Source organism: Triturus cristatus, chromosome 5_1 (genome assembly GCF_964204655.1).
Source record: "Triturus cristatus chromosome 5_1, aTriCri1.1, whole genome shotgun sequence".
NCBI lineage: Eukaryota > Metazoa > Chordata > Amphibia > Caudata > Salamandridae > Triturus > Triturus cristatus.
The window spans coordinates 55,401,723-55,416,991 of NC_140587.1; the positions used below are offsets into that span (position 1 = coordinate 55,401,723).

At 49.6% G+C, this 15,269-nt stretch overlaps 1 protein-coding gene across 1 annotated transcript in view; it reads right to left on the reverse strand.

Annotated features, from left to right (window-relative positions):
* Nucleotides 1–1,156: 1,156 nt before the first annotated feature.
* Nucleotides 1,157–15,269, reverse strand: part of LOC146830161 (uncharacterized) — a 199,332-nt gene continuing 185,219 nt past the window's right edge. The window contains exon 4 of the mRNA XM_085604408.1: nucleotides 1,157–3,856. Within this exon, the coding sequence (XP_085460534.1) occupies nucleotides 2,121–3,856 (1,736 nt within the window). The 3' untranslated portion in view covers nucleotides 1,157–2,120. The remainder of the gene's footprint in view (nucleotides 3,857–15,269) is intronic.

The window sequence follows — 15,269 nt, forward strand, 5'->3', positions numbered from 1 at the left end:
GAGGTAGTGGGCTGTTTGTTTTCTGTGGCTAAAGCAGGCATACATTCCAGGGCTGATGTGTCTATCCAGTAGACTTCTGCAGCTACAGGTGAGAGACAGTCTGAGGAAGCCCTATATTAGGCCCATTAATTGTTATTTGCAGAATGACAATTGGGCAGCCAGAGGATGCACACCATGTGGTGCACCTCCTTCCATCCTCAGCCTCAGAAGATGACCGCAAGCCTTCAAGGAAGAGATGTCTTTTGAGCAGCACAATTAACAAGTCTGGGGAGGAGGCTTTTGTACTCAACAGCAGCTCACAACTATCAGACAGACAAGCTGCAGGTGCCTTCTGACAATTTTCTCAGACTGAGGTTGAGTTTCATTCAAATACTGTGCAATGAGAGAAAAAACACCAAGAACCACAAAACTTTCAAATAACTTTGGAATTTAAAACAAATGTGAATAGAAATGGATAAAAAGAAAACACCTTTTTTTGGTAGTGTTACTGTAAAAAAAAAAAAAAACCATTCACCTTCCATCCTGGGATGAAGGGGGAGAGAAAAATTAAACGAGAGAGAGTGTGAGAGACAAAAGGAAACTACAGACAGTGAGAGGGGCGGAACGACAGAGGAAGGGAGAGACAATATTGAGTGTGAAGAAGGGTTGAATGATAGATTGGCATAGAGAGTGAAGGGAGGAAAACAAAAGTGGCGAGAAAGGAGATGGCGAATGGAGAAAAGAGTGTGCAGTGAATGATGAAACAAACCATTGATGGAGAAGAGAATGTCAGAAGCTTTGTGGTCAGTGAGAATGAGGAACAGGTGGGTTAGTGCCTCACACTCTTAGTCCTTTGACCATCCAGTAGTCTATGACTTTGTTTATTTAAGGAAAGGCCATTGGTGGGTTCTACGTTGGATTCAACACTTCCTCTAGGAACTTCTAAACCGGCAGCATGGTAAAGGAAACACCACCAGTCGATTCTCCTCTGGTTTTAATACTTCCTCCAGAAATAGGTGGCTTTTCATTACCACCCAACTCAAAATTAGGCTCTGGGTCTGTCCACTACCAGAGCCAGACCAAGGTCCCTCCACTTCCCTGAATCACCTTTGCAAGACTTTTTTTTGACAGAAAAAGAGGAAGGTGCATCAGTAAGAAGTCCAAACTTGATAGAAAGTCGTTTAAGTTTCTTTTATTCGTATATATTTTTCTAAAAACAGATCAGCCAACGCGTTTCGTTCTTAAGGCAAGAACTTCTTCAGGGCTGAAACAAGTAACAAACCAATATAAAGACATAACTACATATAAATGTAACATACACAGATACCCTGAACATAACAAAACACAAGACCAAAAGAGAAATATTATTATATACATATACAGAGTGTAATACATGTACATATACTAAAACACAACATACAATTTTTATATAGACACAACAATATAAATATACATAAAACATAGTGTAAAAGAGAACATAGGCTGTATTCTTCCAACATTTGAAAATCAGATCAAGACCCGATGATTAATCAATAGCCACGATAGATGCCAGAGACTAAATGGAGTATATAGATAGCAATAAGTCATAGTTACTACGTAAGCATCATTTGTATATTCACATTTTATAACTTATATGGAAATATCCAGCAAACAGATGGGATTGCATTATAAACAATTACCAAAACCTACAACACAAATTCTGAAAAATATGACCCGAACAGTGAAATATTTGCAAGACTGCAGAACTCAAAGTACTCACAAAGACCGAGATCCATTGAATATCTATGTGGAATGGTGGTCTTCTGAAAAGGTTAAGGTTTGCTAAAGTAGGTAGCTACTGACTGCAGAAGTCATTGGTGCAATCAGGAGCCTGTAAGGCTGAGATTGAGCATGGCTTTGGCTAACTGAGGGTGAGTGAACCCCAGGAAGCGGAGAGGGAGCTGTAGGCGCAGACACCTAAGCAATGCCAGTTGACGGTGAACAGGAGATTTAGAGATCTTGTGGTGACTATGTTCCAAGCAGCAAGGGAACTACACAGAAATATAAGCTTTGCAAAATCTCCTGGTGAACAGGGTTTTCAGTGCAGTGAGGGTATCCAGAGCCTTTTAGGTATGACTGATCAAGAGCTACTGAACCTAAGCTTAAGCAGGGAGATCAGGTGAACAGAAGATAAGCTGGAATCCAAGGGCACCTGAGAGTGAGCTGGAGCCGCAGAGATCTGAGCCCGAGCAGGATCCTAGGGACCAAAGAGTGAAAATGAGTGTATGGGTCCTACTGGTAAGGGGGGGGGTGTGGGGGGGTGGGGAGGGAAGATCTGAGACTTGCTGCTCAGAGAAACCCTTCTGACAAGTCTCACCACACCCATGCTTACACTTTGCACGAGCAGCACCAGCGACCGCCCCCACAACTCCTCCAATGACTGCCCCAGCAATAGCCCCCCTCACACCTACCGAAGAGCCAATTTCGACACCCTTCCTCATGCCACTCTCAGACCCGTGGCGAGCTCCTGCAGAAGCTTTCCAATGACATTTATCTTTGTACTCTGTTAGGTCATTCTCCGCCATGTTTTGTACATCGACACCTCTGACTTCACTTCCAACGTCTACTTGGCTGGCAAAGATCTCTTTCTGCTGCTCAGAGAAACCCTTCTGACAAGTCTCACCACACCCATGCTTACACTTTGCACGAGCAGCACCAGCGACCGCCCCCACAACTCCTCCAATGACTGCCCCAGCAATAGCCCCCCTCACACCTACCGAAGAGCCAATTTCGACACCCTTCCTCATGCCACTCTCAGACCCGTGGCGAGCTCCTGCAGAAGCTTTCCAATGACATTTATCTTTGTACTCTGTTAGGTCATTCTCCGCCATGTTTTGTACATCGACACCTCTGACTTCACTTCCAACGTCTACTTGGCTGGCAAAGATCTCTTTCTGCTGCTCAGAGAAACCCTTCTGACAAGTCTCACCACACCCATGCTTACACTTTGCACAAGCAGCACCAGCGACCGCCCCCACAACTCCTCCAATGACTGCCCCAGCAATAGCCCCCCTCACACCTACCGAAGAGCCAATTTCGACCCCCTTCCTCATGCCACTCACAAACCCGTGGCGAGCTCCTGCAGAAGCTTTCCAACGACATTTATCTTCGTACTCTGTTAGGGCTTTCTCCACCATGTTTTGTACATCGACACCTCTGACTTCACTTCCAACGTCTACTTGGCTGGCAAAGATCTCTTTCTGTTTTTTCTTGAAGGCCTTCTCGGCATCCTTATACATCTGATGCTGGAAGCAGCGCCCTCCGTTCGCAAGCACCATGCTGTCAATCTTGGCGATCAGCTCCCTCCTCTGCTCCTTCTTTTCTCTTCCGGTGGCTCTGCTGTTAAAAGCCAGGTACCGCCCCTGAGAGGCATCTATTAACTTTCTATGTTTACCCTTTGTCATCTTAACAAAAGACTTTACTGATTCACCTTCGAACTCCCCTTCGTGGGTGAACAGCACGATCAAGAACAGCTCCGCCTCTTTCCCGAATAGCTTTAGAATTCTTTTTGCCGTTTCCTCTTCTTCCTTCGTAGATCTCCCCGCCTGCAGGACCACAACGATGGCGTGAGGGCCCGGGAGGCTCAGCACCGCGCACCGCTCAATCTCTACGATAATTCTTTTATAGTGAAGGTTGGGGCGGCAGAAGCCGGGGGTGTCCACAACCGCTATGTCTCTCCCGCTGAAGTCACAGCGCTCCCTCTTACACTCAGTGACCCCTGGTGCTGATTCACTTCCAGACACAAACACATCTTCCCCCAGGATGCTGTTCCCGGTGGTGCTGATCCCAGCTCCACTTTTACCGACCAGGAGTATTCTCAGATACAAGTCACCAACATCTGAAATGAATTGTAAAAATCACAGATTACAATCAATCGGCTGGTGTGAGAAATATTCACATTTTAAACTGTCAGGCTAGAGACGCGCCGCACCACAGACAACCCTTTCCCAAAACATGACCCACAGCTGCTTCATTTATAACTTTCGACACGACAACAGAAAACCCTCTCTTGAGAGTGGAAAAAAACTAGGGGTGGGTAGAAAACTTCGCTCCGCCAGCGTAGCAGATAAAGCCAGCCACCCCTGCTCACCGGCCCGGTCCCTGCTTCTGAAAGCAGCCAGGCCGGGGCGAGCCTCCCTGGGCCCCGGTGGACACCCTTCCCCAGCGCCCGGACCCTCGGCTGGCTTGCAGGACGGGGGACTCCCGGGCCCTGCCGGACGGAGCACGAGCCCCGGGCCCAGCTTCGGAACCCTAGCCAGGCCGGGGCGAGCCTCCCTGGGCCCCGGTGGACACCCTTCCCCAGCGCCCGGACCCTCGGCTGGCTTGCAGGACGGGGGGCTCCCGCACCCTGGGACAGAGCACAAGCCCGGGCCGGGCCCAGCTTTTAAACCCAGGCCGGGGAGAGTCTCCCCCGGCCCCGGTGGACCCCCTTCCCCAGCACCCGGACCCTTGGCTGGCTTGCAGGACGGGGGGGCTCCCGCACCCCGGGGCCTGCCGGACAGAGCACAAGCCCCAGGCCCAGCTTCCAAACCCTAGCCAGGCCAGGGAGAGCCACCCCGGGCCCCCTGTGGACCCCCTGTCCCCAGCACCCGGACCCTCGGCTGGAACCAAGGAGGGTTAAGCCCAGGCCACGTCCTCTCCCCGACGGCCTGCCCAGGAAGCCCATTTTTCTCGACTATTAAATAGTGGGGGCTTACAGAACTCTGGGGAAGGACAAAAGATGGAGGTAACCCGGTAGGCCAGTCATCTGGTCGCCCGGCCCGCAGGGCCATCTGGTCGCCCGGCCCACAGGGCCATCTGGTCGCCCGGCCCACAGGGCCATCTGGTCGCCCGGCCCACAGGGCCATCTGGTCGCCCGGCCCACAGGGCCATCTGGTCGCCCGGCCCACAGGGCCATCTGGTCGCCCGGCCCACAGGGCCATCTGGTCGCCCGGCCCACAGGGCCATCTGGTCGCGCAGCCAGGCGACCAGATGGCCAGGGATCACCCAGCCCCCAGGTGGCCTGGGAGGGTGCCGTGCCCAGTCACCCTTGCAGTCCGGCGAGGGTGGCCAGGCACTCCGAGGCAGCCGCTCGGGAGGGCTCCTTCCCCGGTGCTGCTCCTCGCCTCCCTGCCTGACCTGTGCCGGAGCAGCGGGAAGGGGAGGCCAGGCCTGGCCTGGCCCGGGCCAGGCCATCTGGTCACCCTGCCGAGCAGCGAGGGACAGTGGCCCAGGGGCAGGGACGGGAGGGGGAGGCCCCCGTGCCGGAAGGCACGTGGTGGAGGCAGCCTCCCGCAGGTCCGCGTTACCCCCTTCCGTGTCCCTCCCGCCGGCCCGGCGGCAGAGGGACCCACCCCTGGGTGTGGTGGAGGAGCGCGTCTGTGGGCACCCACGCACGGAGACACAAAAGCTTGGCTCAGAGGATGACTTTCAATAGATCGCAGCGAGGTAGCTGCTCTGCTACTTACGAAACCCTGACCCAGAATCAGGTCTACGAATGATTTAGAAAACACTATATGGGTGGAAAATTCTGGACTTACGGCGCTACAGTTGTCAGGGCCCAAATTTACATGTGGCACAGTCCTCGTGAATGGCTACACCCAAGAGCCATTGAAAGGGTAAGGTTGAGAAATGGTAGAGGGTAGTGCCTTCTTAGTTAGTCCACGTCAGTGGAGAATCAAAAACTTAGTTCCAATTGAGGATGCTTGTAATGTTTTTATTGCTAGTAGACAATGCAAATATAAATTGCGAAAGAAAAAGCAAACAAGCCGACACGTGTTTCGCCCATGTGGCCCATTGGCCTTTTTCAAGGCTAAAATGGTTTACCAATCACAAAATAAAGATAAGAGAGGTGCAAGATTGGGTGAAAGAGGTGAAGGAGAAAGAGAAAGACAAGATATGGTGGATTTACCAAAAAAGATCAAAAACATTTTTTTCAAAGTGAGGGATAGAGAGAGAGAGATGGAGTGAAGAGGAACCCAGGGGTAAAGGGAAGTAAAAAGGAAAACATGTTGGGAAGGAAAGGAGAGAAACGATAGGGGAGAGACGATAGTTCAAAGGAGGAGAGAAGAGATCAAAAGAGCTTATTAGTGGTGACATTTCGTTTTCATATAAAGCAGCATATAGCAGATAAATATGTACATAGATGACATGATATCAATACAAATGTGTGATTGGGTGTTTTGACATTACTCTTATGATAGAATCATAACACTAGTAACACTTTCCTAGGCGCAACAATACAATCAGGGCAGAACCAACAATACTATTGTAGTTATATCTAATATTAGTAGGGTCTTAAGCTGAAAAAGAAAAGAGTAAGTCATGAAAAGAAGAAATGTGTAATAGTTTCAGAAGGCAATTGGTAAGGTGAGATAAACGTCGATGGGCGCATAGCCTGCAGATTCATCAAAAAAAAAATATATAATATCACCAGGAAAAAATAAAACATTTAGTGCTGACACCAGAGACGAGAATTAAAGGAAAGGAAGATTTGCAGGCGAAATGAGGGGAAAATTCATAGGGACAATCAAATAAAGCAAGGTATCCCATTAGTTATACAAGTGAAAAAAGAAGAAGAAAGGCTGCTTACCGGTTTTCAGTAAAGTGCAAGGTCTGCCTAAATGGAAGAGCAAATGGTTCAAAGGTTCACTCACAAGATCGAGATTTTAGTAGTTCTCTATTAAAGATGGGCCAGAAAAGGGCTTAGTATTAAGGGCGCAGGGACGCTTTAGAAGCCAGAACATCGTGTTATCCAAAGGGTATGTGAGCGTAAGAAAACAAAGGTGCTTTACCAGTGAAACAGTCACGAGAAACACAAATAACAGTCCGCGCTATACAAGGTGTTGCTAATTGAAGGTCAGTGGTATTAGAGTAGTGGTTACTTAGTGCGGTGTTACTAGATCCAAATTCAGTGGCATTTTAATTAAATCAAGGGATTGAAGGCTGCGCGAAGTAATGGTAGCCGGTACAGAAATGAAAGAAACTGACATGAGAAAACATATGGTAATTTGCCAGGAAAAAGTCACGAGAGATGCAAATAACAGTGCGCACTATGTACGGTGTTACTAATTTAATCAGTGGCGTTGTAAGTAATGCGTGATTATTACAGTGTTACTGAGTCCAAGTCAGTAGCATTGAGTAAGACAAGGTGTTTGAAAACTGTGCAGAAAAATGTTAACCGGTGCAGTAAGAGACGAAAATGACGTGCTTAACGTGAGATTAGTTCAGAGTGTTATGAGCAGTGGCGCATAAGCCACATAAAAAAGTTACTAGTTCAGAGTGAATCATTCTCGAGCACAAATCTAGTTCCATGTCCCAGAAGGGGAAACGGAGCGGGCCTCTCTCACCTGCTAGTGGGTAAATCGGTCTCTGCGGTCTCGGAGAACAAAGCTGTCAGAACGGTTCAGGCTCAGATTGCATTGACGTCAGAAAAATAAGGAATGCTGACGTGGGAGTGAGGCCACTGAAGAGTTACTATGTTACTAGTAACTAATAATAATGTCGGTGAGGTTAAGGGAGTTATTTTTGCTGAGGTGAGGTTGTAAAGAAGCCATTTAAGAAAACTAATAATAGCAAGAGGAGAATCATAACGTGAAAAAGGCGAAAGGAAAAGGAAAATAAACAGTAGAATAAAAACGGTTTCTGGTATCTAGTGTGAAGGAGAGAGGCAGTATTATAAAGATTCAGTATTAGTCTATCACGGATCAATAATTAATGTTTAGAGTGTGTGGAGGTTCAAAAAAATAAATAACCAAACTATATAGCAGAAGCAAACACAGACAAACAACAGATATGGGGATGGCAGATGAGAATATTTGGTACGGTCTCTAAGTGAGGGAGAAAGGTTGTGAATGCTTAAAGCAATAATTATTAATTGTAAAATGAGTAATATGAGACATACTTAGCGTTGATTATGCTACTTACCAGTATGCATCTGTTCTTGGCATGTAGGGCTGCTGACATTCATATCTGTGCATAGATCGCCGCCTAGTGTTGGGTCCGGATGATTGCACATTGTTGTCCTGGAAGAGTCGAAGTATCACGAGATAGGTAGCTCCTCCCCTGGACTACAGTGCGCATGGGCATCCTCTCCATCCTTAGATTGTTTTTCGCCATTGTGGCAGTGATTGAGTAGATACAGGAAGTGATGACCATGCTATACAGAAATTCTGAGTGCTGCAGCCGCGGCAGGCGCCGGGGAGGAGGGTGGGCGATATGAATGTCAGCAGCCCTACATTTTATTTATTTATTTATTAGCGATTTGTAAAGCGCCTGGTGACCCGGAGGCATCCCCGCGCTGAAAGGGCTAGTAATGCTCAGGGGAGGGGAGGAGGAACTATTTGGGGAAGAGAAAGGTTTTCAATTCGCTGCGGAACCGGAGGTGGCAGGATTCCAGACCCAAGTGGCGTGGAAGTAAGTTCCATCCGGAGGACGCCTTTACTGCGAAGCGTCGACCACCAGAGCGCACCTTCCTGAATCTCGGAACGTTGGCCAGACGCTCATTATCAGAGCGCAAGGATCTGGAAGCCTTATAAGGAGTGACCATGTCTCTCAAGATCGAGGGGCCCTGGCCGTTGAGGAGTTTGTGGGTGGTACACATGGCCTTGAATTCAATCCTCTGACGGATAGGGAGCCAGTGAAGGGCCTTAAGTGCTGGTCTGGCAGAGGCTCTAGTGGGAAGATTCATTAGGAGCCGGGCGGCGGCATTTTGAGCTCGCTGCAATTTTACCAGGGTGGATTCAGGGGCTCCTAAATAGACGGCATTACTATAGTCAAGACGAGCAAGGATCAAGCCTTGGACGAGAAGTTTCCTTGATAGGGGAGGAAGTAGCGGGAGGATCTTTCGGATGGAGCGCATGAGTCCGAAGCAGGTGCCTGCTGTTTTGGCTGCTTGGGTCTTCATGGAGAGATCAGGTTCCAGCCAGACTCCCAAGGTCTTGATTTCCTTCTTCGGAGTGGGTACCTCGCCAAACACGTCAGGCCAGACCGATGAAGGAATAGTAGCCCATTTCTTGCCCATGAGCATGACCTCAGTTTTGGATCCATTGAGCTTAAGTGATGAATCGCACATCCAGTGATGGATTTCCTGGAGGCAGTTCAGCAGATTGTCTGGGCGGTGGTCAAGATGCGAGAGAGAGACGACCAATTGCGTGTCGTCCGCATAACTCACTATCTTGATACCGAACGGGGCTACTACATCCTCCAGGGGGGCCATGTAGGCGTTAAACAAGGTGGGGCTTAGGGAGGACACCTGGGGGACACCGCTAGAGAGAGGAAATAAGGCTGAGCGGGAATTGCCGTCCCAGAACTGGAAGGAGCGGCCCAATAGAAAAGACTCTATCCAGGCGAGCGCAGTACCCCTAAAACCTGCCCTGGCCAACCTATGGAGCAGGACACGGTGATTCACCGTGTCAAAGGCTGCACTCAGGTCCAGGAGGATCACTGCCACTGACCCTCCTGAATCGAGGATACACCTTGCCTCCTCGATGACCGTGAAAAGGGCGGTGTCCGTGCCGTGGCCAGGGCGAAACCCTGTTTGGGATTGGCGCAGAAGGTTGTTGGATTCAAGGAACAGGGACAATTGGGCATTGACGAGTTTTTCGGCAATTTTGCTAATGCCCGGGAGGAGCGAGATCGGCCTGTAATTTGCCAGATCGGAGGGGTCCAGTTGAGGTTTTTTAAGGAGGGCCTTGACAACTGCACCCTTCCAGCTCGGAGGGACAGAGCCTTGGGACAGCGAGATGTTGATCAGCTCCGTAATAGGAGGTACAATGACCGGGGCAACTGTTTTCAGGAATCTCATGGGGGCGGGATCGAGAGGAGATCCGCTTTTCATTTTGGCGAAAGTTTTTTCCACTTCGTCCAGGGATACAGCCCTAAACGCAGTTAGCTGAGGGTGAGAGATGTTTCCAGTGGGAGTGGTAGACACAACGGTGTTGCTGTGGGTTGGCTGACTGGGAGGTGGGAGAGAGGCAAAGATACGGGAGATCTTGGAGTCGAAGTAAGTTGCCAGTTCATTGCTTCTGCCCAGAGGGGAGCTGTTGGAGGAGGGGGGTGTTGGTATATTCAAAAGCTCTTTGGCGATAAGGTACGACTCTCTCGCCGAGTTAGTGGCGTTTTTTATTCTGGCATCGTAATATGAGGCTTTAGTGAGTTTCAGGGTGGATTTAAAGGTTCTCACTGCCTTACGGTAGGTATCCTTACACGAGTGGAGCCAGTCCTTTCTCCACAGTCGCTCCGCTTTTTTGCATTCTTTGCGGAGGATTCTAAGCTCCTGGCTAAACCAGGGAGCTGATCCTGTCTTTCCGTTTTTGTCCTCACGATTTTTGATGGGTAGGATCGAATCCAGGGAGGTTGAAATCCACTCTCTGAAATTTCTGTCCGCTGTGACCGGGTCCTCTGACGTAGTGAGGGTCATCGAGTTGAGAGTTCTGGCCCAGTCTTCTGTAGAGAGCTTGGGCCAGGCCCGGTCCCTGATACGAATAGCAGGCTTATGGGATTTCCTAAATACTCCTGGTAGGAAAAGAGGGACCAAAAAATGGTCTGTCCAAGGAAGGGGAAGAGACGCTTTGGAATGGAGGGTGTGAACATTGGTGAAGACTGGGTCTAACAGGTGGCCTTTGGTGTGCGTGGCTCCAGGGTTAATCAATTGGAGGCCGTAGGCTGCCAGGTCTAGAGTCAAATCGGCGGCCCCTAAATCTAGGGGGTCGTCGAAGTGAATATTCAGGTCTCCAAGTATGGTAAAATTGGAGGTAGAGTAGGCTAGTGAAGCTATTGATTCTAAGAGGGCACTAGCAAAGGGGCCAAAATGGCCAGGGGGGCGGTATACTAGGAGGCCCGATAGCGAGCTTGTCGGAGCCAGATGGAGGGTGAAATGGCAGCTTTCTGAGTCTAAGATGTGGGCGTCATTAATTCTGCAGGAAAAGTGATCCCGATGGAGGATAGCTAATCCACCTCCTCTGCCGGAGGGACGTGTTTGGGACTGAATGAGAAAGCCTGGGGGTAAGGCTATAACAACATCCGAGTCAGAGTGAGCGGTGAGCCACGTTTCTGTGAGAAACAGAACATCGAGGTCGTGGTCTACAAGTAGATGATTAATGAGCAAAGCATGCTTAGGGAGCGATCTACAATTCAGAACGGCTAATTTGAGGCCAGGATGTAGGGTGGGAGAGTCGGTGAGCTGAAGCCGGACTGGATGACAGAGCGTGCAGCTGGAGAAGGGTCCGTCACCTTCATAAACATACGTGCACAAGGTGTTGTTAGAGGGTCTAAGACTCAGGAGGGCTCGGCGAGAATAACTAATTGTTTTGTAGGCAGGTTCGGGCATGAGTTCTGGCCCTAGGCCCGGTCGGGCGCGGACGAGCGCAGACTAGCTTGCCTTAAGCGCGCCTTTGGCGCGCCCGCTGCGCTAGTCCGCTGCGCTTCCGGAAACTACACATTTATATAGTGTAGAAAACGTCCGCGGGGCGTGGCCTCGGAGTGGGCGTGTCGCTGTCTGGGCGTGGGGGAGGCAGATGGAGTGGGACGGCGAATTCCCTTACCAGCGTACATCACGTTAAGCTGAGGGATGCCTGCACACCAAGAGCAAGTGACGAGGAAAGGGGGTGAGTGAAATTAAAACAGTCTTCAAGTTTTAAAAAGCAAAGCAACAAGCATTAGGCAGCAGGCGCTAACAGCTGTCTACTCCCGGCTGAGCCTCAGGAGGTTCCAAGCAAACTACATGCCAAGAACAGATGTATACTGGTAAGTAGCATAATCAGTTCGAGGCATGTGGGCTGCTGAATTCATATCTGTGCATAGAATATATAGCAGTACCTCCCCTAGCGGCGGCTACCTGTGCCAGCTGCAGCAGTCTGGAAAAGAGTTTTGAGAACAGCCTGTCCTACAGCTGCCTGCTGTCTTGAGTGTACATCTACGCAGTAGTGTTTGGTAAATGTATGTATAGTGGACCATGTGGCTGCTCTACAAATTTCGTGTAAAGGGATGTTTCCTAGGAAAGCCATGGATGCCCCTAACTTTCGTGTTGAGTGGGCTCGTGGGGGAACCGTTAATGTGCGTTTAGCTTTGTGATAGCAAATCTGAATGCATTTAACGATCCATCTGGCTATTCCTGCTTTGGAAATGGCGTTGCCCTTGTGTTGTGGAGAGAAGGCAACGAAGAGTTGTTTAGTTTTTCTAAAATCCTTTGTCCTGTCAATATAGTACATGAGAGCCCGCTTTACATCTAGTGTATGGAGCATTCTTTCCGCGACACTTTGCGGATTTTGGAAGAAAACGGGCAGTTCGATAGTTTGGTTAATGTGGAACTGTGATATGACTTTGGGCATGAACTTGGGGTTGGCGCGTAGGACAACCCTGTTTGCGTGGACCTGAATGAATGGCTCCTGAATGGTTAGTGCCTGGAGTTCACTAACTCTCCTTAAGGAAGTGATGGCCACTAGGAAAGCCACTTTCCAGGTGAGGAATTGAATCTCACATGAATGGAGAGGTTCAAAGGGCGGACCCATCAGTCTGGTGAGGACCAAGTTGAGGTTCCACACCGGTGCTGGTGGGTGTCTTGGGGGAATTACTCGTTTGAGTCCCTCTAAGAACGCTTTAACGGCAGGCACTTTGAATAAGGAGAGGTGCTGCCTGTTTTGGAGGTAGGCTGCTATCGCGGTCAAATGGATGCGTATTGAGTTGTATGCTAGATTACAGCGGTACAGGTGTAAGAGGTAGCATATGATGTTTTGAATAGACGCGTCCAGTGGGTTAATGTCATTGTTGTTGCAGTAAATGACAAACCTTTTCCATTTGGCCGCATAGCAGGCTCTAGTAGTGGGTCTCCTGGCTTCTTTGATGATAGTCATACAGTCAGGTGGTAAGTTTAGGTAGCCAAACTCTAAGACCTCAGGAGCCAGATCGCCAGGTTCAGCTGTTGGGGATCTGGGTGCTGAATTTCGCCATGGTTCTGCGTTAAAAGCGCTGGTTTTATCCGCAGTCTTTGATGAGGCACCACGGAAAGTTCCAGAAAGGTGGTGTACCATGGCTGGCGTTCCCACGTTGGAGCAACTAGGATAAGGGTGAGTGAGTGTTGCCTCAGTTTGCGTGCCACCAGCGGTATTAATGGTGCTGGGGGAAAAGCGTACGCAAATTTGCCGGACCAGTTCATCCATATCGCATTGCCCTGCGACCGTGGGTGTGGGAACCTGGCGGCAAAGCTTTGGCATTTTGTGTTTTCTTTTGTTGCGAATAGGTCTATTTCTGGATGACCCCATTGTTGGAAGTACGGTTGGAGAACTGATGGGTGTAGCTCCCACTCGTGCATCTGGTGGCTGTGTCTGCTGAGCAGATCCGCCATCTGGTTGTCCTTGCCCGCGAGGTGTTCCGCCATGAGGAACATGTTCCTCTGAATGGCCCACTTCCACATGCTGAGCTAGATGAGACAACTGTGGAGAGTGTGTTCCTCCCTGCTTTTGTATGTAGTACATGGCAGTCATGTTGTCCGTCCGGATCAACACGACCTTGTTGCACAAGTGTACTTTGAATGCCTTCATGGCTAGGAAGATTGCCATCAGTTCCAGAAGGTTGATGTGCATCTTCTTTTGTTGTGTCGTCCATAGTCCCTGCACTGTGTAATTGAGCACATGCGCTCCCCATCCCTGGAGAGACGCGTCCGCTGTCAGTATGATTTGTGGAACAGGCTCTTGGAACGGTCGGCCCTTGCAAAGGTTTTGTGTATTCCACCAATGCAGAGAGTTGTATGCCCGACCGCTCTCCAACACTAGGTCTTTTAGTTGCCCGTGAGCCTGATTCCATTGACATGCCAAGCACTCCTGAAGCGGGCGCATATGTAGTCTTGCGTGCGGGACTATGAAAATGCAGGAGGCCATCATGCCTATCAACTGCATGAATACTCGCGCAGGAAGGGAGTGTTGAGGTTTGAATTTTGAGATCAGCAGTTGCATGCTGTTGATTCTCACTAAAGTAGGCTGAGCTGTGGCAGCCAGAGTGTCGATTGTGGAGCCTAAGTATTGTTGCACGTGGGCAGGTTGGAGATGTGATTGAGTAATTTAGTGAGAATCCCAGATTGTGAAGAAGGTGAATGGTGTGGGACATGTGGGCGGCACATTGTTGTGCTGACTTGGCTTGAACTAGCCAGTCGTCCAGATAAGGGAAGACGTGAATGTTTGGTCTTCGCAGATGCGCGGCCACTGTCGCCAGGCACTTGGTAAAGACCCTGGGTGCTGTTACTCCGAAGGGGAGAACTTTGAACTGATAGTGATTCCCTTGAATAGTGAACCTGAGGTTTTTCCTGTGTGAAGGGTGTATGGGTATGTGGATGTATGCATCCTTCAGGTCTAGCGTGGCTAGGAAATCCCCGACTGAGTAGTGGGAGAATTTGCTGGAGGGTGAGCATATGGAAATGCTCTGACAGAATATATAGGTTTAGGGGTCGCAGGTCTAGAATAGGTCTGAGCGAGCCATCCTTTTTTGGGATTAAGAAGTACAGAGAGTACACCCCTGTTCCCTGCTGGTCGATGGGCACTACTTCTATTGCCCCTTTTGCGAGCATAGCAAGCACTTCCTGCTGGAGTAAAGCTAAGTGCTCGGCTGACATAGGACGGTGCTTTGGTGGTATGTTGGGTGGAGTGGAAGTTAGTTCTAGACAGTATCCGTGCTGGATGATGTCCCTGACCCACCTGTCTGTGGTGATGTTCTTCCACGCGGACAGGAACAGCTGGAGTCGTCCCCCGACAGGTGTTATGTGGTCGGGGGGTAAGGAGAGGGCATCACTGTTTGTTTTTTGGAGAGGACCTGGTGTTGCCATAGCCACGTCCCCTGCCTTTGGTGCTGGATCCACGATATCCACCCCTGTTCTGGTCAAAGGTGCTTTGTATGCCACTTTTAGCATACTGCTGTTGTGACCCCTGGTTGCTCCCCTATTTCCGGTGCGACGAAAGGAGCAACTACGAAATTGCTGCGTCTGCAGAGCCCCCATTGATTTCGCAGTGTCGGTGTCTTTATTTATTTTTTCTAGGGTAGTGTCAACGTCTGGGCCAAATAAGTATTCTGTGTTAACTGGTAAGTTCAGGATATTGTTTTGGATCTCGGGTTTGAGCCTGAGATTCGTAACCAGGCATGGCGTCGTAGCAGGACGCTTGTGTTTATTGCCCTAGCTGCTGTGTCAGCTGCGTCAAGGGCGCATTTTATGGATGCATTAGTGAGGAGTTGTCCTTCTCTGATGAGTAGCTCCGCTGACTCTTTATACTCATCTGGTAGATATTGGA